At 43.6% G+C, this 25,643-nt stretch overlaps 2 protein-coding genes and 2 non-coding genes across 11 annotated transcripts in view; 3 read left to right on the forward strand and 1 right to left on the reverse strand.

The window, feature by feature from the left end:
- The window catches only part of PWWP3A (PWWP domain containing 3A, DNA repair factor), a 33,069-nt gene extending 18,385 nt beyond the window's left edge, over positions 1-14,684 (forward strand). For 5 of the 6 annotated variants that reach the window (XM_073324364.2, XM_073324365.2, XM_073324363.2 and 2 more), the window contains 6 exons: positions 115-175; positions 2,651-2,726; positions 3,787-3,837; positions 5,945-6,372; positions 7,626-7,714; positions 10,987-14,684. In XM_073324364.2, the coding sequence (XP_073180465.2) occupies positions 115-175; positions 2,651-2,726; positions 3,787-3,837; positions 5,945-6,372; positions 7,626-7,714; positions 10,987-11,074 (793 nt within the window). In that variant the 3' untranslated portion in view covers positions 11,075-14,684. The remainder of the gene's footprint in view (positions 1-114; positions 176-2,650; positions 2,727-3,786; positions 3,838-5,944; positions 6,373-7,625; positions 7,715-10,986) is intronic. The other variant, XM_073324368.2, reaches the window with a different exon arrangement.
- Positions 14,685-15,786: 1,102 nt separating this feature from the next.
- On the reverse strand, positions 15,787-15,859 carry TRNAF-GAA (transfer RNA phenylalanine (anticodon GAA)). The gene has a single exon. It is a non-coding gene; the product is annotated as a tRNA-Phe (tRNA).
- A 1,325-nt stretch (positions 15,860-17,184) lies between these two features.
- TRNAN-GUU (transfer RNA asparagine (anticodon GUU)) lies at positions 17,185-17,258 on the forward strand. The gene has a single exon. It is a non-coding gene; the product is annotated as a tRNA-Asn (tRNA).
- An 891-nt stretch (positions 17,259-18,149) lies between these two features.
- On the forward strand, positions 18,150-24,594 carry NDUFS7 (NADH:ubiquinone oxidoreductase core subunit S7). Of its 3 annotated transcripts, none has more exons than XM_073323696.2 (8): positions 18,150-18,236; positions 19,558-19,594; positions 20,174-20,242; positions 21,262-21,379; positions 22,165-22,344; positions 22,430-22,476; positions 23,379-23,467; positions 23,964-24,370. In XM_073323696.2, exons 1-8 carry the CDS (start codon positions 18,221-18,223, stop codon positions 23,990-23,992), a joined length of 585 nt encoding a protein of 194 aa, XP_073179797.1. In that variant the 5' UTR covers positions 18,150-18,220; the 3' UTR covers positions 23,993-24,370. The 3 variants fall into 3 exon arrangements, with proteins under 3 accessions (XP_073179797.1, XP_073179796.1, XP_073179795.1); XM_073323694.2 differs by lacking the exon at positions 23,964-24,370 and adding an exon at positions 24,377-24,594 and having other exon boundaries at positions 18,156-18,236; XM_073323695.2 differs by lacking the exons at positions 23,379-23,467; positions 23,964-24,370 and adding an exon at positions 24,377-24,594 and having other exon boundaries at positions 18,153-18,236.
- Positions 24,595-25,643: the final 1,049 nt, after the last annotated feature.

Raw genomic sequence — 25,643 nt, forward strand, 5'->3', positions numbered from 1 at the left:
ATGGAACCTAACCTGCAGAAAGATGTAGAATTCGGAGGGATGTGGGGTGAGAATCTAAGCTTGTCTGTATGCACTAACTGTGTTCCTCTTTTTTTTTTTTTTTCCCCCATGAAGTTTCTCTATAGGTCTCAGAAATCTAAAGCACTTTGACTGTAAAGAAAAGCAGAAGCTAATAGTAAGTACAGTAATAAGAAGCAGACTTCACGTTTTTCTTCAGTATATGATATCATTACCTTAAAACAGAATCCCTACTTATTGGCCTTAATTGGTTCTTTATTTCATAATACAATTTCATGCAAATATATCTTGCCTTTTTTTCAAATCTATTGTTCATATAACCTTTTCCAGCTGGAATGTAATCTTGAACAAAGTAATTGAATGTAGGTATTCAAGGGATGATACATCTTTCAAAATGGAGGGTGCATTGGAGGGTGGATACCTCGGACAGTCTCTAGAACTAGTTTTTGTTTGACTTACTGCTTCCAAGCTCACAGCTCTCTAAGTGCCTGTACTTGTAAGGTAATCCATAGCTAACAGCGGTCAGCAACTGGCTTCCTTTAACTGTCATCTTAGGACAAAACCACATTCAGCACGCATTACAGAAAGCTTAACAATTTCTGTAACAGTGCTGAAAACAGTGTTGTCCTTTCTACACTGGGAGTTAAACTCACTTCAGTACTGCTTAGAGATATTGTTTACAACTGGTTAGTTTCCTAGCATAGACCAGGCCTAAAGGAGTTTCTGCTTGAATCTGTCTAAATGGGTGGTAGTTTGGTAAGTCATAAATGCTCCGTTAGTAGGTACATAAATTTTTGCCCATCTAGAGCATACTTGTGAGACAGACCTGAAGTTCCAGCTTGTTACAGCAGCACAGTGCATTGTTTCTGTTCCTGAGCATTTGCATTTTCATTGAAATTAGTTTTAGGTTTTCAAAATTCAAATCAAACCTTAAAAAGACAAGTGCCAAAAGCATTGCCAAGACCAGAAAGAATCCATAGGCAAATAATCCAAAAGACTCTCCAAATTACTTTCTCAAAAAATTTGTATTTGGATTGTCTTCAGGTTTTTAGTATTTTAAAAGTACTTAATATTTTGTATTTATTCAGTGAGGACTGAGTTCTCTCATAAATGTCTAACATGTAAGATGAGCTACATTATATTCACTGGTTTCAGAGTAACAGCCGTGTTTAGTCTGTATTCGCAAAAAGAAAAGGAGTACTTGTGGCACCGTAGAGACTAACCAATTTATTTGAGCATAAGCTTTTGCTACAGCTCACTTCATCGGATGCATACCCTTTTCTTTTATTATATTCACTATAAATGTTTTTCTTAGTGTCTTCTAGCGTGTGTGTATTTGTGGATTGTGTACTAGTATACAAAGTGCATTGATTTCAGTAGGGTTTTCTATATCCTTGAAATGGGTTCATAATAGCATGTACTCTTTTTAGTCTACATTGAAAGCTTACAGATTTCTGAAATGTATTTTAACCATTTTAAAGGGATAAAATTATTGGATTATATTTACTGATAAAGCTCACAGCCATATGGATCAAATGGCTGTTACACTATGTAATAGACAAAATTAATCCCTCTGCACTGGAACTGCAAGCCATGCTCTCTCCCAGCTGATGCTGAGTCAGATGAGCTTCAAATGCCCTTTGACCTAGAATAGATATCCCAGTTCACCTGTGAGCTCTGGCAGAGGGAAACCTGCAGCTACAAGCAAGTGGGGAAGGAATGTATGTTTACAAGGCTGGAGACCAACCAATGGACCGAATTGTGGGTGTTGTATACATTCTGCGAAACAGGGAGATGTGGATGCTATTTTCTGTCAGTCAGTTAATGTAGTTGGCTGGTTTGGAGTGTATAAAGTAAACCTTGCTCTTTGTAAAAAGAAAAGGAGTACTTGTGGCACCTTAGAGACTAACCAATTTATTTGAGCATAAGCTTTCGTGGGCTACAGCTCACTTCATCAGATGCATACTTTTCCACAGTACGCATCTGATGAAGCGAGCTGTAGCTCACAAAAGCTTATGCTCAAATAAATTGGTTAGTCTCTACGGTGCCACAAGTACTCCTTTTCTTTTTGCGAATACAGACTAACACGGCTGTTACTCTGAAACTTGCTCTTTGTGAGGGGGAAGAGTGCTCAGGCTCCTACAACCATTCTGTCTGGGCTGTCAAACAGAATGCATTCTACAGCCAACTTCCCAGTGTGACTGGACTCCCAGAAGATGACTTGTTTTGAATGTTCACCAGCTTCCAACAGTAACCCTAACCCTAAATGGGGCAGGTGTTCAAATCTGAGTAATGTGTGGAACCCTACTCATTTAAAAATCTAATTACTTCTGTGTTAATTGCAGGATGGCAGAGATCAAAACTCAGCCAAAGTTAGCTTGCACTTCTGCAAGCCTTAAGAAATCTTCAGATTCCTCTATAATGCAGTCCAAAAACTTGGGAACCATTTCTCCCCTTGGAAATAGAAACAAGCAATTTCATAAGCAAGACTTATTCATTTTATGATGGCAAATGGACACACTACTCTGTTGCAGAAAAACACTGACAAAACATCCCTGCATTATTTTTTGATTGGTCGAGAGAGAGAAAATTATTCAGTTTAAATCCAACCTGTTAACTTTTTTTATTGTAGGACAAGGCCAAAGAGGACTACAGCCAGGAAATTGAGTGGTGCATTGAATTGATTGCTGACTACAGAGTTAGAGTAGGTAAGCAAATGGGTCAAGGCTGTCAACCATGTCCATTCTAGTATATATCTATCACAATATTGTCTTTCTTTAGATCCAGTGTAGCTGAGGCCTTTATACTTACAGGACATTGTGGTAGAGTAGAAGACTTGAGACCTGGGATTTATTGCAGGCTGAAGTTAACTCTTCCTTTTTGTGCCTCGGTTTTCCCATCTATGTGATAATTATACCTCATTGGATGCTGAGTCTTCATTAATCAATATTTTCAATGTGCTTTGAATCCTCAGAAGAAACGTATACACCTGGTTTTCTAGTTTATATATTATATAAAGTCTGCAAGAGAAAATGTTCAAAGACAAAAAACATATTCCTGTTCTGCTCCCACACCGCAGTTATGAGTTAGCTGTGCAAGGGGTTCTGTGGTCGCTCTATTTTATAGCACCGTGCATTGTGGGCTTCACGGGGCCACCTGCTGTGGGCTGGATGCTATGGAAGCTGAAAAAATAATCAATATTTACACAGTCCATTAGAGACTGACAGATCTTCAGAACGCCTCTTTAAAAAGTAGGTTTTCCCATCTGATGGATGAGGAAGAAGCTGAGGCAAGTGACATGCTCATGGCCGAAAGAGTTGCCCTACAAATTGGGATTGGAACTCAGGTGTTCCTGGCTGTCGGTTCTGGCATTAGACTCTTGGGCCACACCTTCAAACAGGTCAATATTTAGGCTTTGAAATGCTCAGTTGAAAGGTGCTGAATTATGGGCAATGTGGTGTTTAGATAATGTGCTGAATACCCTTCATAGCTTGGAAATGTTCACCTGATAAATATTGGCACTTTATCTGTGCAGGACATCTTTAAGTGGCTTCTCTGTTTTAAAATTTTCACTCTGCATGCCTGTTGCACTAAGGTATTTTAATGGTTGAATCGTGTCTTGATTATAGCACCTTAAATTTAGGATATTTGCCTAAAAGCTGTAAAGTTTCTTCAGGTGCAGTCTTTGCGTAGAAAATCTCAAACTTTTTTGTTTTCAGCGATTCTAATTGGGTTGATAAAAGGTTTTTTTTTGTTTTTTTTTTTCAGGTTGTCGTTCTTTTACAGGATCCTTCTTGGAATACTGTGCTGATGACATCAGTAAGTATTTCCATGGTGAGGCTGAGTTTTTTCCTCCTGTCCATGTTAGCCAGTGTAGATAGCTTCCTACATATTAGTCTACCAAATGCTTGCAGTTAGGATTTCCAACTCCGTAACTGAGTTTTTCTGACAACATACTTCAGGGATGCCTAAAAATTTTGCTGTTAACTTGCCTTTTAATTTTGGCAATGAAAATATCTTAGTTTTTATAGCACATGTTTTTCCGTGCTCATGCAAACGAATAACAGTTGTTTCATATTGTCAGATCAGAAATACCTAGTTGCCTTCATCTCCTCCCATCAGTGCAACCCCCAGAGAAAGAGATGGAGCAGGGTGAAATCCATACTACTGTTTTTTTTTTTGTTGTTTTTTTTTCCTCAAGACACTTGCTAAGACCTGGGGAGCTTTTCCTTATTTGACACAGTGTGAATGGTTGGCAAGGTACCAGCACCATGTGTTTATAGATAGTGCTTGTGTCTTCACAGTGAGCTGGAAGGGAGAACAGGTATAAAAAATGGGTGAGCTGAGGGTTGGTCCCATTCTGCTGCCAAAATAAGGAAGTGAGGATCTGGCTTAAGCAGGGCCCAGCACTCCAACTATTCAGGATACAGAGAAAGCATCAAGACTTCAAAGCATTGAGTTGGGATGTTAGAAAGTGGAATCAAGAGAAGCATTTGGGGGGAGGGGAGGCATTCGATGTCAATTTGGGCAGGAAACAGTTTTCCTGTCCCTTAAGAATTTTTAAGATTTTGAAAACTTTCCCATCTTGAATTGGGACAAAACATAAATCTTAAATGTTTTGGAAAACTGAAAATTGGGGGTGGGGGGGTAAAATCAGAAGGGAAATCAAAACATTTTGATTTTGACCTTTATTTTTCCTATAAATTAACTTAAATTTCAAAACAAAAAATCGTTTTGACCGCAAAACAATCTGTTTTTTGAAACTTGTCAAAACTGATCTTTTCCTGCAAACAGTCCCAAACGCGGACTATAGCATGATATGGAAAAGAACAATGAGGGGTGTAAGCGTCGTGTTATTTGATATACAGATTAAGGTGGAGGTGCTGCCTGACTCATGCCAAAGATGGCTGTTGGCCTCTTTTAGGAGAGGTTTCTGTTCCTAGGCCTGCCTACAGTTCTGGGTGATAAGTTCTCTTCTCGCTTCCTGGACACTCTTCATTTCTGCCGCTGGCATGGCACCAATCGTTCTTTCCTCCTCAGCTGCTGCGGCTGTCCTGACGACTGTGCTGCTTTCCAGCAAAATGCCACGTCTTCTGTGCACTGGCTTATTTTCCTGGGCATGGCTCGTTTTAGACCAGATGTAATGACTGGCATAATTTAGCCTGTTTTTAATAGACTGTAAAATTACATATAGCTAACAACCTGGCTGCATTTTTCTTCCACCTCTATCCCCTGGTAATCCTGTCCTCACTTGAACAGACTCCGTCCTAAACATGCCGTATTACAAGGTATTTGGTGAGTTGGTCAAATCTACTACTGTAGTGACCAGGATGGAGATAAAATGTAAGTTAATTCCTTCAGGGTTCTTGCAGTGCCTCTGATCAGCTGTCTGTCTTTTGGACAGAAAGCATTTTGAGGCAAAGACTCCTTATCTGTATCTCACTGAGTGTGTTCAGTACTATACACCAGCAAATGATAATGAATTTAATACACAAGCTACTTCATAGTTAGAGAAGACCTCTGTTGTCACTCCTCAAGGAATAAACTGATGGGTATAAGCGCTAGGCAGGAATTTTTCCTGTTTGATTTTTTTTTTTTTTTTTACTTCACTCGGCCCAATCTCACTGTCATCCAGAATTGCACAAATAGTAGTGTGCATTATGGGGTGCCTTCATTCTTTGTCAATCAGACATTGGCTGCCGATGAAGACCTGATGCCACATTAGAGCAACCAGTGGCCCACTTCAGCATGGGAACTCCTATGTTCTGAGAACAAATACATTTCAAAACCACTTCTATCCAAATTTCAATTCTTTAGTTTCTTTTCTGGCATAGTAAAGGTTTCTCTTTCTGAATCAAAAACATTTTATTTTTCTTATCTGCAATGTATTTGGATGCACTTACTTTAAGGCTGGCCTTTCTTTCAGGCTATCCAGTTAGAAAAGAAGTTAATCACGGTAAAATACAAATGACCTTCCCAATCGTAGCAGAGGAAGACCTTGAAGACTCTTTGTCAGAAACTACACCTATCAAACCCTCCAAGAAAGTTCTTCCTGATAGAATGAGGGCCGCCAGAGACAAAGCCAATTTAAAGATAGTTGACTTCATAGTGAAGACAAAGGGGGCAGAGGAGCATCTTTTGGCTATTTTGAAAAGCAAAAAGCAGTCCAGGTGGCTGAGAGAATTTCTGAATTCAAGTCAGTATATGACCTGTGAGACCTACCTTGAGGATGAAGAGCAGTTGGACCTCGTGGTGAATTATTTGCAAGAAGTCTGTCATGAAATAGATACCAGGAAGCTGGATGTAAAAAATGGTGATAGAATAAAATTTATTTTGGATGTCCTTTTGCCTGAAGTAAGTGAACATCTTTACTGTTTGACCTTGGTTCAGAGACTTGCTGAATGTTCTCCAGTTATTGAGTGACATTTGAGCAAGACAAGTTAAAATTCATGGGCCCAGTTTTTAATCTTGGGTTCTTCAGATTAAGTGCCTAACTCTGGATTTAGGCAACTAAGATTAAAAGGTTTCAGAGTAGCAGCTGTGTTAGTCTGTATTCGCAAAAAGAAAAGGAGTACTTGTGGCACCTTAGAAACTAACCAATTTATTTGAGCATAAGCTTTCATCACTGAATGCATCCGATGAAGTGAGCTGTCGCCCATGAAAGCTTATGCTCAAATAAATTGGTTAGTCTCTAAGGTGCCACAAGTACTCCTTTTCTTTTTAAGATTAAAAGCTGGACCCTTTATTATTATTTATTATATTTATGTATTTATTGTTAAACCATGTGTATGTGGCTCAGCCTTGGGAAGTCAAAAGTGTCCATTTGGTTCAGCACAGCAATCTGAAAGCAAACATGTATATGTTTTTAAATACTCTTTGAAAATAAAGTTCCAAATTAGCATTATGCACCTCCTGCTGGTGTTATCTTGTTGAAAAGTGAGTATGCACACCAGCATAACGGCAGCTCTGTCTCAATTTATAAACAGTTGTCCAGCTTGACTTATTCTTATGTAAGCACCAGTTTAAATATCAAACAGTAATGGTTTGTCAAAAATTGCCTTAATGTAGAATAAGAGCACTATACAATATCTCTCTAGGCTCATGTATTTCTGGTGTCACAATGTTACTTTTAGGGAAGATGGCTGCTTCTCACAGTATGCTAATTATAATTTGCCTTTCTGAAATGCTTTTATTATTCCAATCTGTGCATTTTTAGAAAATTACACAAACAACTTTTCCTAAACTCTAAATACTTCTGTCATGTAGCTTATAAAAAGAAATGAAAAATCCTTGTAAGGATCTTTTCCAACTTCTATAGAAACTAAAATTTCTTTTAAAACAAAATTTAAACTTCCAGCTCTTGTGGCTGCAAAAAGATCCTTCCAAGTGGGTTACAGGAAAAATTGTTCCTGAATTTCATATCTTTAAATACACACACTCTTTTTTTTCTCTAAAAGCACGATGAGCGAACTTTACAAAATTAGGTAAAACCTTTTTCCAGAATTTTGTTCATCTGCTGAGACCATTTCAATTGCTGTTTTCAGATTATTGTGCATATAATTTAAACTTTAATTTTTCACTAGTATCAATAAACTCTGTGCTTACAGGCAATCATTTATGCAATTTCTGCTGTGGATGATATAGACTACAAGAAAGCAGAGGAAAAGTACATAAAGGGACCATCTGTCAGCAAAAGGTATGGTAGTTATTGTAATCACCAGAATTTTACTTGTCAGACTTTTTGCCCAGAAATTAGCCTGATTCTCACCCATCTTTGCATACAAAAATCAGCATAGAGCCCCAACTTCCAGTTCATAAGGAAATAAGACTCATTAGGTTTTACCTCGTTTTCTCAATCAGTAAAATCGTCACAAAAGTGGGCTTTTCCAGCCGTCCCTCAGCTTTTACAACGATATTACTGTATATTCATATTTAAAGCAAGAGTTGACTATTCCAACATGGAAACTTGTCAGAAATTGTAACTCCTTAAAAAACTTAGCATTTGGCTTTTCATCTTACTTTAAAAAAAAAAAAAAGGCTAGAATCTCTGCTCCAGTTCAGTCCCCTTTGTGCTGCATGAGTGGCACTCAGAGGGTGTAATGTGGCTGCAGCTGCCCAGTTGTGAATTCTGTTGGTAGAGGGGAATTCTTAACTCGCATAATGCTGGTGGAGTGTGCCTTTGCCAGCCTCCTCCTGGCATAAGGGGGCATATCAGGGGAGGAAGTGAGTTTGGGGTGGCATGGAGAGGGGATAGAATGGAGTCTCCCCAGGCCAATTCTCTCCTGGTATGTGGGACTTTAGGGACCATATCCCTCTATCTGAAGTTAGAGCAGCCCATAGGCTGCTCTAATTTCAGTTGAGTTTATGACCGCTTAAGTAATAGGTAGCCATAACAGGCTCTATGGTGCATGCTTACACTCAGTACATGAGAAGTATATTGTTGCAGGAGAGAATCTGGCCTAAGCTTTTAAAAGAAGATAGGAATTTGAAACATACATGCTGTGAAGTCTAAATGCTGGCAAGTGTATTACTCTTGTAATGGGTCACACACAAAGGAAGAAATCAGACTACTAAAATCCTAATCTGAGGGTTACCTTGGGGCTGATATGGAAGCCATTGTAAAATATTGAGCAACAGTAACTAAACTCAATTAAATTGGTGCGTAGAAGATTACTGCATAATACTAGGTTTCAGAGTAACAGCCATGTTAGTCTGTATTCGCAAAAAGAAAAGGAGTACTTGTGGCACCTTAGAGACTAACCAATTTATTTGAGCATAAGCTTTCGTGAGCTACAGCTCACTTCATCGGATGCATACTGTGGAAACTGCAGAAGGCATTATATACACAGAGACCATGAAACAAAACCTCCTCCCACCCCACTCTTCTGCTGGTAATAGCTTATCTAAAGTGATCACTCTCCTTACAATGTGTATGATAATCAAGTTGGGCCATTTCCAGCACAGATCCAGGTTTTCTCACTCCCCACCCCCATACACACACAAACTCACTCTCCTGCTGGTAATAGCTCACCCAAACTGACCACTCTCCTTACAATATGTATGATAATCAAGGTGGGCCATTTCCAGCATAAATCCAAGTTTAACCAGAACGTCTGGGGGCGGGATAGGAAAAAACAAGGGGAAATAGGCTACCTTGCATAATGACTTAGCCACTCCCAGTCTCTATTTAAGCCTAAATTAATAGTATCCAATTTGCAAATGAATTCCAATTCAGCAGTTTCTCGCTGGAGTCTGGATTTGAACTTTTTTTGTTTTAAGATAGCGACCTTCATGCCTGTAATTGCGTGACCAGAGAGATTGAAGTGTTCTCCGACTGGTTTATGAATGTTATAATTCTTGACATCTGATTTGTGTCCATTTATTCTTTTACGTAGAGACTGTCCAGTTTGACCAATGTACATGGCAGAGGGGCATTGCTGGCACATGATGGCATATATCACATTGGTGGATGTGCAGGTGAACGAGCCTCTGATAGTGTGGCTGATGTTATTAGGCCCTGTGATGGTGTCCCCTGAATAGATATGTGGGCACAGTTGGCAACGGGCTTTGTTGCAAGGATAGGTTCCTGGGTTAGTGGTTCTGTTGTGTGGTATGTGGTTGTTGGTGAGTATTATAACATTATAAAATTCATAAACCAGTCGGAGAATACTTCAATCTCTCTGGTCACGCAATTACAGACATGAAGGTCGCTATCTTAAAACAAAAAAACTTCAAATCCAGACTCCAGTGAGAAACTGCTGAATTCATTTGCAAATTGGATACTATTAATTTAGGCTTAAATAGAGACTGGGAGTGGCTAAGTCATTATGCAAGGTAGCCTATTTCCCCTTGTTTTTTCCTACTCCCCCCCCCCCCCCGACGTTCTGGTTAAACTTGGATTTATGCTGGAAATGGCCCACCTTGATTATCATGCACATTGTAGGGAGAGTGGTCACTTTGGATGGTCTATTACCAGCAGGAGCGTGGGGTGGGAGGAGGTATTGTTTCATGGTCTCTGTGTATATAATGCCTTCTGCAGTTTCCACAGTATGCATCTGATGAAGTGAGCTGTAGCTCACGAAAGCTTATGCTCAAATAAATTGGTTAGTCTCTCAGGTGCCACAAGTACTCCTTTTCTTTTTGCATAATACTAGTCATTGTTTATATAGCACAGTTGTGACATATACAAAGGAATAATTTGAGGATGAAGAGGAAATGGAGACTCCGTTAGTTTCTCTTAGTGCATGTACAGTAGGACCTCAGAAGTATGAGCTGACCAGTCAACCACACACCTCATTTGGAACCGGAAGTACGCAATCAGGCAGCAGCAGAGATGGGGAGGGGGTGTGGAAAGCAGATACTGTTAAATGTAAACTACTAGAAAAATAAAGGGGAAAATTAAAAAAAAAAATTGACAAGGTAAGGAAACTGTTTCTGTGCTTGTTTCATTTAAATTAAGGTGGTTAAAAGCAGCATTGTTCTTCTGCACAGTAAAGTTTCAAAGCTGTATTAAGTCAATGTTCATTTGTAAACATTTTGAAAGAGCAACCATAACATTTTGTTCAGAGCTATGAACGTTTCAGAGTTACGAACAATCTCCATTCCCGCGGTGTTTGTAACTCTGAGGTTCTACTGTATTCAGTTTTTGATTTTAAAAACTAGTTTAGATGTTTTTGTTATGGTGAAAATGCAAACTTCTAGACAAAATGAAGACCCAAGATTGTGGGTGTTCAAAAATAAATAACAGATTCATATTCCAAAATGCTTACATTTTTAAAATGTATTTTGCCCACTTAGCTTTACAATTATAACTTCTTTCATTATCCAACTGCTGAAATGATTAAATGTTGGAAATATTCCTACTGACAATAGTGTGTGTTGGGGTTTTTTTGTTTTTGTTTTACAGAAGAAAGTAAGTTTATTTTTTAAATGTAGGAGTTCAGTGCAATGTTTGGATTTTTCTTTCAGGGAAAGAGAAATATTTGACAAAGAAATTCTAGAAAAAAAGAAACTGGAGCTGCTGAAGACTGACCTAGCCCCTGAAGACAGCGTATAGAAACAGCAGTAGGGAGCTTTAAAGTCTGCACTGGCACTGAATGTATATCATGGAGAAGAAAGCAATTTTTTTGTATAAAATTAAATATTTTTACTTTTTTATCAACATGTAAATATTCTTTAGTGAATATGCTGAGTCTTCAGAGTGCTGTGTTCTTTCAGATGCAGTTGTACTTCTATGTCTTATTGTAAGTTTGTTCTTTATTCTATGGAACTGCTCGTTGCTTTCCTCTGAGTGATCTAATGCTGAACTCCCTGTAAAATTAATTTTACAAAGATGCAATATACATTTTTATGGACGTATTGCTAGTCAGTTAGCTTGACGTCACCCTACCTTACTTGAAATGTACATTTAGTAACAATCTAAGAGGATAAATGGCAAATGCTTTGTGAGGCTTTTGACCTAATCATGTAGTTTGTATTTAATTTTGGGTGGATTAGCCTTTCGGAATATCTTGGAAACAAAGGTCTGCCATCAGAGGAACCTGTGATGATAGAAATGTAGAGTTACAGGATTTTATATAGCCAAGTGTTCTTTGGTAGCTTCATTACTGCTAAATATACTGGGTTTCCTGTTCTAAAATTATCAGAGGTGGATTGTCCTTGCTCTACTTTAATTTATATACCTATGGGGAAATAAAAATACCACCCATGAATGGAACCCAAGACACAAAAGCTCTCTTTCTGTTAAGAGGGCAACTTTGAACTTTAGTGTAAGAGAAGGCATTCCAACACACTAGAATTATTTTATAATATGACCAGCTTCACCTCATTTAGAAAGATGAAGCAATAAATTCAATGAGTGTCATGTTTAGCATATTGTAGGTTAATGAAACCACAGTTTCTAGGGGCACATTTGGTATTTTTATGTCTAACCTATTCAAAAATAAAATCTGCATGCTTCTGGGCCTGTGCCAGCATTAGAAGCAGCTCACATCATGGTATCATAAATTCATTTAGTGTGTTGCAAACAGATTACTGTTGGCTGGCCTACAGTGAAGCTGGCTGACATCAGGATTCATTGACAAAATACTTCTTAATTTGGGAAGAGCCAATCAAAAAGGTTAGCTATTTATATTCTATTTGTAGTGTGAATCTCTGATCAGGGTGTGGTATATAGTCTGAACTGAGGTGTAGTTTGATTTATATGGAATTAAATGCTGTAGCTTAATTTTTTTTCAAATCTAATTCCTTGTGAGAAAATGGAATGTAAAATGGCATATTGATATTGTGCGTGTATATATATTGTACTCATCTGAATAGTTCTTCGAATGACACTAAGTGTTCTGTATCTTGACAATCCATCCTCCTTTATATGGTTTAGTGACCTTGTATTAAGAACATGAATGTAACAAATGGATGTAAGGATATTGTACTAAAATGTTCTTTCATATTGCTTTTCACAAAAACTTTTTGAAAAAGGGATAATGCAATTTATATACACTTTTGGTCAAGGTATAAAACCTTTAATTATAAGCCAGTTATATAAATGTACCTTCAACTCTGCAAAGATCTTGAAAGCTGCTTTGGCAGACATTAATTATAGATGGAGATTTCTGAGGCTAGGTGCTATCTCTTTAAAATGTGCAAGCTTCATGTTCAGAAGAGAGATTTAAAAAACAAACAAAAAAACTACTGCAGCCACTGTTCCCAGAGATAATGGGCCACACCAGATGTAGCTCTCTTAAAGTCAGGGGGGAGGGAGGGAATGGTTTAAATCACAATGTGGTACCCATTTGCCCTCCTGAAATAAACCATAACCACACATGCACTTTTCATCAATGTTGCCATAATGTTTATGGGACTTCCAAACAATGCCACAGTAGCTGAAATTCTAATATCTCATGTTCTTGAATTACAGTCTGAGGAGAAGGAAGCTCAAAAATTCTGATGCTTTATTTATGTATCACACTCTTTTCCATGTTCATTTTTTCCCCTTTCCTCTTCTAATCGCATCCTAACATAAGACTTTTATTAAATACAAACTAGTAGTAATATTTAATCTAATTGCACTTTGTTAACCAAGAATGGATTGTCCTAAAGTAGTACATCATGTTGAAGTTTCTTACATTTTTAATATGTGCCTATCACAACTTAGCCTTGAAAATATTAAAAACAAAATTTAAACATTATCGTCAAGAAACCAAAGGCTGGATAGCTTTTTTTTTTTTTAAACTGTTATTTTTATGGGTATGTTGAGGCCAAATTCTGCACTCAAATCCACATTTGGCTGTCATTGACTTCAGTGGGTGCTGCACATATGTATCCAAAGGCTTAACTGGATCTGTAAACTAAATTGAGATGATAAATACTTTCCACTCATTGTAGAAAGTGCACAGACCATTTCTGTAAAGTACAGATAAATCTGTAGACCATCTTTGTGAATTCCCATGATAAGATATTGTATTTAATGTAACAGTACATTCAGATTGATATTGCCTAATGCAATAATATTTACTTTCCATTATGTGCAGTATTTACCTTTTCATGGTAGTGTGACTTCAGTTTCTTAAATACCAACTACAACTGGTACCTAACGAGGCATGAACTCTCCAAGGTTTATTATTTCTGCTTCATTTAAATTTAGCTGCTTCAGATACAGCAGATGTAACCCATTGCTCTCCATTACAAAACGCAGCTGGAAGTTTTTTGTATTGTCTGAAAGTTTGTTTGGTTGTTTTCTTCCAACTATGGGTATGTCAAATACCATTAAATGACATTTGATACAGTATGTATGTTGAAATATTTTGTTTATCTTGTAAGATAACATCTGGGTGAATATAAGAAAGCCGTGACCTGTATTGTAATTTTTAATAAAGCAGAGTAACCAAAAAGAATTTCAGTCAGTAGCTTGTTCTTCATAGGGGAGTACACAATGATGAGCTGCCAGAAGCTGAAGAACCAGTTCCTTCAATCGCTCCGGGTCTTCGGTGGCACTGAAGAGCCTGCCACCAAAGGCCCAGAGCGAGTGAAGGACCCACCACCGAAGGCCCAGAGTGCCGCTGGGTGAGTAAAAATTCTCAGGGGAGCTTCCCCGGCTGACAGCTCAGGCAGGACGGAAAGGATGGTCCCTCATGTGGCCCAGGGGCCACAGTTTGCCCACCCCTTTAACAACCGGTTCACGTGAACCGGTGCAAACTGGCTCCAGCTCACCGCTGGGTGTACAGTACAGTTTAAAAATAGCACTTCCAATATTCTGTGAGTGAAGTGATTTTTTTAAAAATGTTTAACTTGTATCTGCCTGTGTTTGTTTATTTCTCACCCATGGAGGGTTTTGGGTAAGCATCCAAAAGTATTTGTGATGCGTTTGTCTAAATTGAACCTTATGAGATCTCCTGACAGTATTATTTTTAATAACATTTTGATAACTTTAGTGTATATGTTGAAGGCAATTTACCCTTTAGAACTGTAATAAGAACAGGCCTTCAAATAACTCAGATGCGGGTTTTGTCCCAACACAGTTTAATCGTTTTTGAAACCCTGCTTACGGAATCTTGTTCAGTACTTTAGGGCTAAGCTACATGGAGACACTTACTGGCATAATTGTAACTTCTAATGTGAATGCTCTTCTGAACGAGTCCCTCTTTGGGATTTAGCTTGTCACTTCCAAAGCAACATAAATTAAACCAGAAAAAGAGACACTTATTCTGGAACTGTGTCTAGGTGGGGAGTTATAATCAGGGTAGCTAGGTTGATAAATATCCCTATGTAAACAAGTCCTCACCCTAAATACTTTTCCCCTTCCTTAAACTAGTTCATTGATATGCATCTATGGTGTATTCCTTCATATTTAAACAGTGTATGGACAAAATCCTAGGGAGGAAAGTTCTGTTAAATTTTGTGTGTGTAGACTCCATGTTTTGTAGTTGTTAAGCTGTTCTTTTGGGTATTGAAATTTTAACTCTCTGTAAATAGAAGGAAGAATTTTGCAGGGCATGAGAATAAAGGAAGAGGCACTATTGCTTATCCAGCTGCAGCTCCAAATATTGTACTGTTGCATATCACTTTTGAAGAATAGCATCTTACTGCTACATCCATCAGACACATTTCTCAGAGAAAATGCTGATCCTTGCAAGAACCTCATCTGAATGGACATTGCACTGTTTTATCTAAAGTATGCAAACCTGTATAAATCCCACTGTGGTCATGCTGTTCAGGAATCTGTCCACTCAATCAATATATGCCCCTCTTAATCTAAAATAAGTGTCTATGGCAGGTGTGGCTTGTTTACAGTTAATGTGTGGTACCTGGAGGGTATCCCCCCATTCCTGCCTACAGGACTGGGCTTCTGCCCTGTGGCAGAATTGTGGGACTAGGGGCTTCTGCCCTCTAGGGAGGGGGGTCTAAGGGATTTAGACTGGGGAAAGGGAGGTACTTAATTGTTACAGGTTTTGAGAGTATGGAGATTTTTTGTAAAATCCTTCCACCTGTCTGGTTCTCTAGTTAAAAAAATAAAATGCACTGTGGACTGTACCTGAGCCAGTTGCTTAGTTGCAGAGGTAGGAGTTCAAAGGGAGATTTGCAACAGTGGCTCTTAGCTCCCACTTACATATTGGGGTTTAGCAGGTGAGGTGATGGCTCAGTGGGGGCTGCATTTGCTGTAAGCGAATACCCCGCAAGCCAGTGGGGCTTTGAAACAAGCCAGGAACCTAACGCTGATGCTGGCGACATGGAAACTGCTAAAACTAACCTCCTCTGACCAAGGAAAACATCTGCCGAAACCCGGGATCGAACCAGGGACCTTTAGATCTTCAGTCTAACGCTCTCCCAACTGAGCTATTTCGGCTGGTTGAGGGCTGGTTTCTCTCCTCTTTACCCTGAAATTGAAGATTGATGTTTAAGGCTTTATTAAAGGGGTTTTAAAGTGTGTTTGTTCATGTATTGATCGAGTGCTTTGGTTAGCCCATTGCCAAGGTATGCAGAGGTCCACTTCCTCCCTTCTTTGATTTGACAGCCATCAGTGTGCAGTGCTGTACATAACCGAGGAAGACGCTGGCCAAGCCAGTCCAGGGAAAACATGCAGGGCAGATACGCCTTTGCCCCTCTAGAATGACTCCGGCACGGTTGATATTGTTACTGATTCATTAAGTGGGTGAGAAGAGAGGCAGATTGCAGCGGATGTGCGTGGAGGGGGGGTCTAAAATGTGGCTATCTATATGAAATATGTCCCCAGAAAGTAGGCCATATTTCTGCCCTTACTCCTTTGCAAATGCTGGTTGCTCAGATGCAAGAGGTGCCGCAAGTACTCCTTTTCAAGATGCAAGAGAGACAGTCATCCGGGCTTCCTCGGGTGAGCAAAGCACAGGACTGTGAGGGGGTGAACACAAATCCCTCAGAGGGTTGTTGTTTTTGTTGTTTTTTTAAATCAGATCAGATTTAAATCTAGCTTGGGGTTCTGGCCATTGGCCCTGCCCCCTGGTAGAGGAGGTTGCCGACACTCATGCTGCGGCAAGAAGAGGACCTGGAGCCGCTGCAATGGGCCCTCTCACCTAAGACAGCGTCCTGGGGCTGGCTGCACCCATGCGAGTTGTCTCGAAAGTCAGCCCGTGTTGGGGATGTGCCCGCCCGCAAGCACAAAGGCCCCCTTCCTGGGAAGGTGCCCCCCGCGGATTTCACCATGTCGCAAGACCATCTCCTCCCTTTGCAGGAGAATCTCAGCCTGGCTTCACAAAACACCCCCCCCGCCCCCCCGCGGGCGTCCAAACGTCCCGCAAAACTAAAGCCCAGGGGATGCACGAGGCCCTGGCCCCAACAGGCTCACCCCAAAGGGGAAGGACTAGGAGGGGCCACGTGGCCAGGCCCCCTGAGGGCATCACCCTCCCTGGAAGTAGCCCCGAATTGCTTTGCACGGCTGATCGGAACGTCCAACGCTGCACATGTAAAAAACAACTACGTTTCTTCTCCTTTCCCGCGGAGTATTAGCTGTAGCCGTGCAAACACAGGGGCTCTGAATCGGGAGGGAATCAGGCCAGGCAGTCCCTTTTCCAGCCCCTCCCGTCCTCGCTCGCCCGGGGATCGTTTCCGCCGCCTTGTTCTGCACAAAGTCCGCCCTGGGGCCGGCACAGCGCCAGGCGGCGCGTGAGGGGCTGCGGGAACGGTCCCGCCAGCCGGGTCTCTGTGGCGCAATCGGTTAGCGCGTTCGGCTGTTAACCGAAAGGTTGGTGGTTCGAGCCCACCCAGGGACGCGGACCTGCTTTTTACCCCCCGATAGGCTGGGTGTGGGGGGATGCGAGGGAGCGGCCCAGGTTGCGAGTGGGGAGCTGGGGCTTGTGCAAAGGAAACAAATCCTCTTCCCGAAGGACAGGGGACGGGAGCGTGTGTGGGACACTGCGTGGGGCAGGGAAGAGGCAGCGAGCCAAGAGCTGCCCCGACGCAAGGAGGGAGAATGTGTTTCTTTGCACACACACACGTCAGTGCAGCTGGGGGTGTCCTTTGCACCCCCCTTACAAATCCTGTGCCCAGTCTGCGCTGCAAACAAACACTGTGCAAGTGTCTGGGACAAGTGAGTACCAAGCACGTGTATTTTGTGCCCCCTTGGCCATCCCACGTTGCGAGTCTGAGTCCGCACCAAGTATCCTGGCCTCACCTTTTGCACACACACCCCCATGCAAATAATTGCACGGCCAGCCTTTCACACACACCCCTACCTCCTTTCACACACACCCACACACCCCTCCCTCCTTTCACACACACACACAGCCCTCCCTCTTTTCACACACACACACACACCCCTATCTCCTTTCACACACACCCTCCTTTCACACACACACACACACACCCCTACTTGCTGTCACACACACACACACCCACACCCCTACCTGCTTTCACACACACACACCCCTCCCTCCTTTCACACACACCCTCCTTTCACACACACACACACCCCTACTTGCTGTCACACACCCACACCCCTCCCTCCTTTCACACCCACACCCACACCCCTCCCTCCTTTCACACAAACACGCGCACCTACCTCCTTTCACGCACACAGACCCGCACCCCTCAGGCAGGCGGAACCTGGAGGGCCTCCCTGCGTTTCCCCGGCCTGCCGGGGAGCGGTGTGGGGGCTGCACCGGCTCCGGCCGGATGGCTTAGGCGGGTGCACGGCCCCTGCCAGGCAGAGGTTGGCTGAAGGGCTGGAGGCAAGATGGCTGCGCTGGCTGGTGAGTGGGGGGGCAGGAGGCAGGGACACCCCCTTACCTGGGGGATGGGGGAGCCCCCCCTTCTAGGGCTGAAGAAGGTGGAAAGGGGGGTCGCTCCCCTTTTGTCTGGGGGGACCCTCTCCAGTGGGCTCAGCCCAACCTCTCTGGTAGGAAGGACCCCCCCCTTTTGCCCCCCAGCTTAGGGGTCTGGATTGTGCGTGTTCGGTGTGTGGGTGACACACCGTGGCAGGATCCTCTTGTAAAGTGCCTTGAAAGGAACTCTCCGCTCCCTCCAGCCGGTGGATTTTGGCAGCCTGACCCTCTGGGGTCTCTTGGGGAGCAGTGCGGGCACCGAAATCCCTGCAGCGGGGTTGTGGCGGCGCAGGGTGGCTTGTCTGACGCACTCGCACGGGTGGCAAGTCCTGGGGCTGTTGGTCAACAGGCCGCGGGGCGCCGAGCAAACCAAGAAATTCACTACAGCAGGCTCTGAACTGGATTTGGGGAGTGGCAAATGCTAGGGTCCCCAAATATTAGGCTGCTGTCCCGATCCCAGGTGGGTACTAGATTGCTGACTTCCGCCCATGCAGTGCTAGGTGCTGGGCTGTCAGTGTGACGGTTTGGAATAGTGACAAGGCGGGTGGGGTAATATCTTTTATGGGACCAACTTCTGTTGCGGGGAGAGAGACAAGTTTTTGAGCTCCACAGAGCTCTTCTTCAGGTCTGGGAAACTAACTGAGTGTGTCACAGCTAAATCCAAGGGGGGACAGATTGTTTAGCATAAGTAGTTAACAATTTCAAGGGACCGTTGAAAGGGTGTCATTAAGTCACTGACCTACTTTTGCCCTAGACGGTGAATTGTAGGCACTCTTTCTTTTAATCACACTTGTGATTTGGACAGAGGCACGGTAACGCTTGCTTGAAGTGCATTGTTCTTGATATTTAAAAAAGCACCAGTCTGTGTGTGCATTTACTTATTTATTGCTTTGCTTGGTTTCAGGGCTAATATATTTTAGTGGGTGAATGTGACTTTGTGGGGAATGGGTTAGAGTTTTATGACTGAAAGATCTGCTTAGCTTTCCAAACCTTGCAGAATTATACCCATTTGAGAATGATGATGATGAGGCAGGTTGGTCAGTATTAAATCTCTTACCTGGGGCTTGGACATCCCTCCTCTCCCTCCCCTGCCTACCCCGCATTATTCTCACTCTGGGCCTTGGGGGAGGAATAGCAGACTTAGCGGAATGCTGCTCCTGACATGGCAGGGCAGTGCAGCACCATTATCATCTTTCATTGAGATTCTGGCTGTGTTAAAGGTAAACTGCCCTGTGGCTTTTGTTCACAGCTCCTCGCCTGGCCCGGGTTGGGATATTTCTTTTGCGGTAAGTTGCACCTGGTTGGTTGAGCAACCACAAAGAAGATATTTACTTGTGGGGGGAGGGTGGCAAAACGGATTAAATCATTTTGCTGCTTGCAGCCCTCTTCATGCCTTTCTCATGAATCCTTCCAATCTGCCATCTCTACAGCCCTATTCCTTTAACGTATTTCTCCTCAAGTGAGAGTGAATTTGCGCTGAATGCAGCTGCACAGCTCTCTGCTTGGGTTGTTGTTGTTCGTATGGAGACAGTAATGTCAAGTTCTTAATGGACATTCAGGGAAACAAGCCTGGCTTGTCTGATTATGGTAGGGTCACTGGAAAATGTTGCCCCGGGGTTAGATCGCAGGGCTGGAAGTCAGGACTCCGATTCTGTTCTCACTCTGCCACAAACTTTGGTCAGAATGCTTACTTCCTCCATTCGTCCGTTTAGCTGTCTGTAAATGGGGTATTATGCTTCACGGGGCTGAGGGGCTTAATTAGATAGTGTCCGTAATGTACTGTGAGATCCTCGGGTGGAAGGAACGACATAACTGGCAAAATGTTGCTGCTGCACCGTGATGTTCAGCTGTGTTCATTTTTACAGGCCTAGCACTGTGACACCTGTCCACGCTCAGTCACTCCATGAGACGCCAGCGATCGGCCATGCTGACAGGTAACGCCACGCGACCATCTAAGTTCTTTAGCTGAGTGTCACTTCTTCAGGTGGGAGATTGCAAGTGATACAGGAAAGGAATGTCTGTTTGCTACAGTTCTGTTCTGGTGTATGGCCGAAGGAAGCCCAGTTTCTCTCTCTCCTCTTAGCAATCAGTATTAAATGGCAAGGCGTTGGGTCCTAGAGATGAGCCTGCCAGGTAGCCCGGGTGTAATGAAGGTCCCAGTGAAGGTTCCCTGCCTGAGCAGCAGATTCCACGATATCTGGATTTTTCCCCACAATGTGGAGTCTGCTTGTTTGAACAGCATAGAGCTCACTCAGCCTGGTGCGCTATTTTTAATGGTTAGAACTCTCCAAAACAAAACGCGATGCAGTATATACAGCCTGTGATCCAGAACCCTCGCCATCTTCAGCCTCCTGCGTCACAAGGCAGATGAGTGATATTCACAATGTTCTATGTGTTGTGCTCCTCCTCTTCATGGACTGGAATCCTGGTCTTTAATTTGGGGACGAGTTCCAGTGCTTGTGAAAGTGGGGGACAAACAGCACTGGTATGTGAGCCAGGTGCGTCCTTCCCCATCCTTCCCTCTGAGCTGGCCAGCCGTATCCCTGGCTATTCCAGACCCCCGGCTCCTTACCAGAGCACCTTCGTTGTGACTTGCTCTTCCAATCCTGGATCCCATGCACAGGCCTGCCAGTGCATCTCTGTCCTGAACTGCACCATCCCCTGCATTTCCAGCCCAGCCCAGACATGCTTTATTGTCCCGAATGGGGTGGTACTGTGAGATTTCCTCTGGCTTTTAAACTGGCTGGTCCAAAGGTGACCGCTGAGTTTACCCTCGCCCTATTGTGCCATCTTTAGCAGCAGCAGCAGCTGGTATTGAATTGACTATGAGGAGTTTATTCCAGGCCCTTCAGGGGATCGAATGCCCTCAGAGATGAGACACCTTAATCAGTGACTCTGTTAATAAGCGGATAGATTGTAAGCTGGTGTAGCCGTCCATGCTGTTTGTTCTCAGCCCATCCCAGGTCCAGCAAAAGAGCACTACCGTCGTCCAGAAAAAATCCTACGTCCCTACCAGCCGGGGAGAGTATATTGTTACCAAACTCGATGACCTAATCAACTGGGCTCGTAGGGTGAGTGGCCAGGAGCGCCCATGGCCTGTAAACAAGAATGGGTAACAAAGGCTTTGGAGTGCTCGTGGGAAGGTAGATGAGCCTGTCTCTTTGAAAGGGCAGCAATCAAGTTCAAAACCTCTGGTGCCCTGCGATGAAATAGCACATGTTCCTTGGCCAGAGCTGGGGGTTTGGGGGTTTCTGCTTCAGACAGAGGACTAACGTCTTAATCTGAAGGTGCTACAAACTTACTTAAATATTGTGCTGAGAGAGTCACCTTGTTCCTCTGTGGTTTCCCTCCTACCTTGAATATTCCAGCAAATGTTGCTTTCTTGTCTCTATCTGTATCTGAGGTGGCTACGCTGAGTTCAGCCGGTGGGGCTCTTCAGATGACACCTTAAACTGAGGTGTCTCTGCTCTGGAGAATAAGGCTTTGTCCTGGCCAGGATTGCTTTTCTCCATTCTCCTAGGCCCTCGTGCAATTTGTTATGCACTGGCATCTGCCCGTCTGTCCCAGAACAGGCTGCATTTCAGTGGTGCTGCAGGTATAGCTTGGGCATCCTGAAAGGCTGCGTGCATACGCCCAGGTGTAAAGCACCGTGGGGCAGAGGTCTTGTCTTCTCTTTTGCATGCAAAGCCCACATCCATCTGTAGCACTACATGCGTCCTACAGAACGTAAAACACCTTTGCTATCCCCCCCGACCCCCAGACTTCCTGTCCCTTGAAACGTTTGGAGCGGCCCACGCGGGTCTCAGTGCTGCAGACCCCAGTCCTGTTAACCTAACTTAGATCTCTTCCATCCCAGAGCTCCCTGTGGCCAATGACCTTTGGCCTGGCATGCTGTGCGGTGGAGATGATGCACATGGCGGCTCCTCGCTATGACATGGATCGCTTCGGGGTGGTGTTCCGGGCCAGCCCCCGGCAGGCGGACGTCATGATTGTGGCCGGCACCCTGACCAACAAAATGGCCCCAGCCCTTCGGAAGGTATGGATTCTGGCCACGTTGGCAAGTGCAGCTTTATAACTCCAATGTAAAAGGAGTTTCACTGTGAAATCTCTCTCTCCTCCAGGTTTATGACCAGATGCCTGAACCACGCTACGTGGTCTCCATGGGAAGGTAAATGCCAGAGGCTTCCTTATTATCTTACAATTTGCTGGAAGGAAATCTGTTGCCACTGCCTGTGTCAAGTCAGGGTATGCAGTCGTGGGGTGTAATTGCGCTTCCTGTAGGCATACTGAGGGTGCTTTACTCTGACTAGCTCAGGTCCTGGAGCAGTGAAGCTATGTCTGCACGGGCTGCAGAGTGTTCTCCGCAAACCCGCCCAGGAGCCTGCATAATTACTTGTGGGACTAGCCTGTGCTGAAGCAGGCACTGCTGCAGCTTCCCTGCTCCAGGACCCCAGCTAACTAGATTAAAGCTGTCTGGGGTGTGTCTACATGAGCTGCAGTCCCACCCGTGAGTGCAGTATAGACCTACCCTAAGAATGTGTATCAGAACGAGCAGCATGCGTCAGCAGGAGCAGCAGTAATTTTAACCAGACTGGTTTCTAAAACCCCATTTGTATGCACAGATCATGCCGCAGGTTTGGGTTATTGTTGTGTGACTGACACGAAGAGTTTTAGAACATAGATTTCTTTTAAATGAATGAAATTCTTAAGTCCCTTGCTCAGAATCTGGTCTGTCAGGAAAGCAGCCGGGGCATCCAGAGATTCTCAGAACCAGGAGCCTAAGCCATGGGGAGATGCACTGGTGCACAATTATTCATCTGCATGTGTCACTTAGGCTCTTGTGAGCTCGACCCTTTATGTTCATGTTGAATGGCCACAATATTGACTCAGCACTGAACTGTCTGAAAATTGCCCATGGCTTTAAAGTCTTTTGCTTTAACTGCCGTGTGGCTCTGTTCTCTCGGCATCTCTGATGCACGGGTAAAGTCTTGCCTTGCCTTCTGTGTAACTCTTGCCTGGTGCTCCCGAGTTGCACTTCAGAGGACACTGAACCCTTTACGTCTTTTGTAGCTGCGCTAATGGTGGTGGTTACTACCACTACTCCTACTCCGTGGTGAGGGGCTGCGACCGCATTGTGCCAGTGGACATCTATGTTCCAGGTAAAAAGAAACTCTGCTTGTCTCTGTGGGATTACAGCATGTTACTCTAAGCGCAGCAAGCTGGAACATAGCTGCAGCAACCTATCGCTGTGTTTTAGTTTGGACTGTGACTGTAATATGTTATGACTCCAGTCCAGTCTGTTGCTACTGAAGGGCCTTTTGTTTAAATTTTAAACTGCATCACTTACATTTTCAGGCTTTCATTACATTGTGTTCAAACAAGGAATTGGGAAGAAAGTCAAATCCTTGTAACTTCTAGACAGGCGATTGTATCCAGTTCAGTCTGGGCATGGCACAGGGGTATTCATGAGTCCACAAGGAAGGAATGTTCTGTGTCAACATACCAAGTTATTTACAAGGAAAAGCAGTTCTGACATACATAAAACTTTTCCAAGTGCATCTCTGTTCTAACGTGTAAAAATACAGCCCTCTCGTCTGTGACGGCTGCTTTTTTTAATGCAAGAGAAAAACTTATGCCTTATTTCCAACTTAACAGTGAGGATGATTAAAACCCCCCTGGAATAAACTGCCTCGGGACATCTTCAGAACAAGACCGGCTGCCTTTCTGGAAGAGATGTTTTAGTCAAGTTATTGGGCTCCATCCAGGGGTAATTGGGTGAAATTCTCTGGAACTGTGCTATGCTGGAGGTCAAACTAGATGGTCTAATGGGTCCCTTCTGGCCTTAAAACGTATTCATTTATGAAGTCTCTCTCTGAGTGACCCTGTTGTATGTCAGCTGGTGTCTTTAGCCCACCCAGTGCAGCTGGTTGGCTGTTGTCTATTATGTGTACTGAGGTAGCACCTTGGAGTTTCAGTCATGGAGCAGGACCCTCCCGCCCCGTGCTAGGCGCTGGACAAATGCGGCCCCGAAGAGCATACAGTTCTCAGGCTCTCCCTCTCTCCCTCAGGCTGCCCACCTACTGCCGAAGCACTGCTCTATGGAATCCTGCAGCTGCAGAAGAAAATCAAGCGGGAGAAGAAGATTCAAATCTGGTACAGGAAATAGCCTCCCTTATTTATGACCTAGCTATTCACCCCCTTCCCTGACAGAGAAATGTATTGGTATTGTCACGCACACTGCAGCTGTGGTCTGCACAAGCCTCACAATAAAATGTGATCTGTTTAACGTGATCTCCTGTCCTTAAACGTTCCCACTCGTTTATTTAAACTGGGGGGGGCACACTTCACAGCCAGTGTCATTGCACATCCCAGGTGCTCCCTGGGCGCCATCCTCCCATCCCTCTTTTTTTCAGGGACTCTCTGCAACTCATCCAGTGCCCCCCTTCCAGGTGTTCTGGGTGCCCTCCCCCCACACATTTACCCCCCATGGGTATATGGGTTAAATCGGATAGGATTCCAAATACACTGGTTCCTGGGTGGAATGGTTCACGCGGGGGACAGAGCATGCCCACTAGGTTCTTCACATTGTTAGCTGCTGTTGCCAAACATCTGTTCTGCAGCCTGCCTCCCTTCTGTGACTCTGAGTTTGACCCCCTGGCTGCAGTGGAAATTGCAGGTTCAGGAAACTGGCCCCTCTTGTGTAGTGATGTTGTTTACGTAAGATAGTGTTAACTGTGCAAGCGGCCAAACAAAACGGGGCAAACCAATTTCAAACACCAGAGGAGTTGAGGCAGATACATAAGTGTGTTTCGAATGTTTCACAGAGTCCTGGTTTGATTTTAAACTGGGGGAAAAGTACCTCTCAACTCCTACCTCTTTGATGATAACAGGGTTAGATTCAGCTTGCATAGATGAGATTTATTTGGGTTTTTTTACCCCTCTGTGGCAATCAGGACCGAGATGTGTCCCCAGCTTTGCCATCGATGGGATGTTTTGTAAATCAGTCCCAAGCCTGCTCTAAACCAAACTCCCAGATGTCTCATCTCCACTTCCTCACCTGCAAAATTCTGAGCTTGATGCTGTCAGCAAAAACACAGCTACACCAGAGGCTGATATGGACCTAAATCAACATTTACAGTCTTCATTTCAGCCCATTACTGCAGCTTCTATACCTCCCTTTGCCACCCTAAAGCTCTGCTCTCTTTGATCTTTACACTTTTCATATACAGTATCTGTGAACTGTCTTCAGTCGTCACTTCAGCCAACCCATTAATTCCCGCCCCTTTTATAATCTTTACTGCTAAATGAGTCCCTCTGGCCTCCGGATAGATTTTG

This window comes from Lepidochelys kempii, chromosome 25, assembly GCF_965140285.1.
Source record: "Lepidochelys kempii isolate rLepKem1 chromosome 25, rLepKem1.hap1, whole genome shotgun sequence".
NCBI classification, from domain to species: domain Eukaryota; kingdom Metazoa; phylum Chordata; order Testudines; family Cheloniidae; genus Lepidochelys; species Lepidochelys kempii.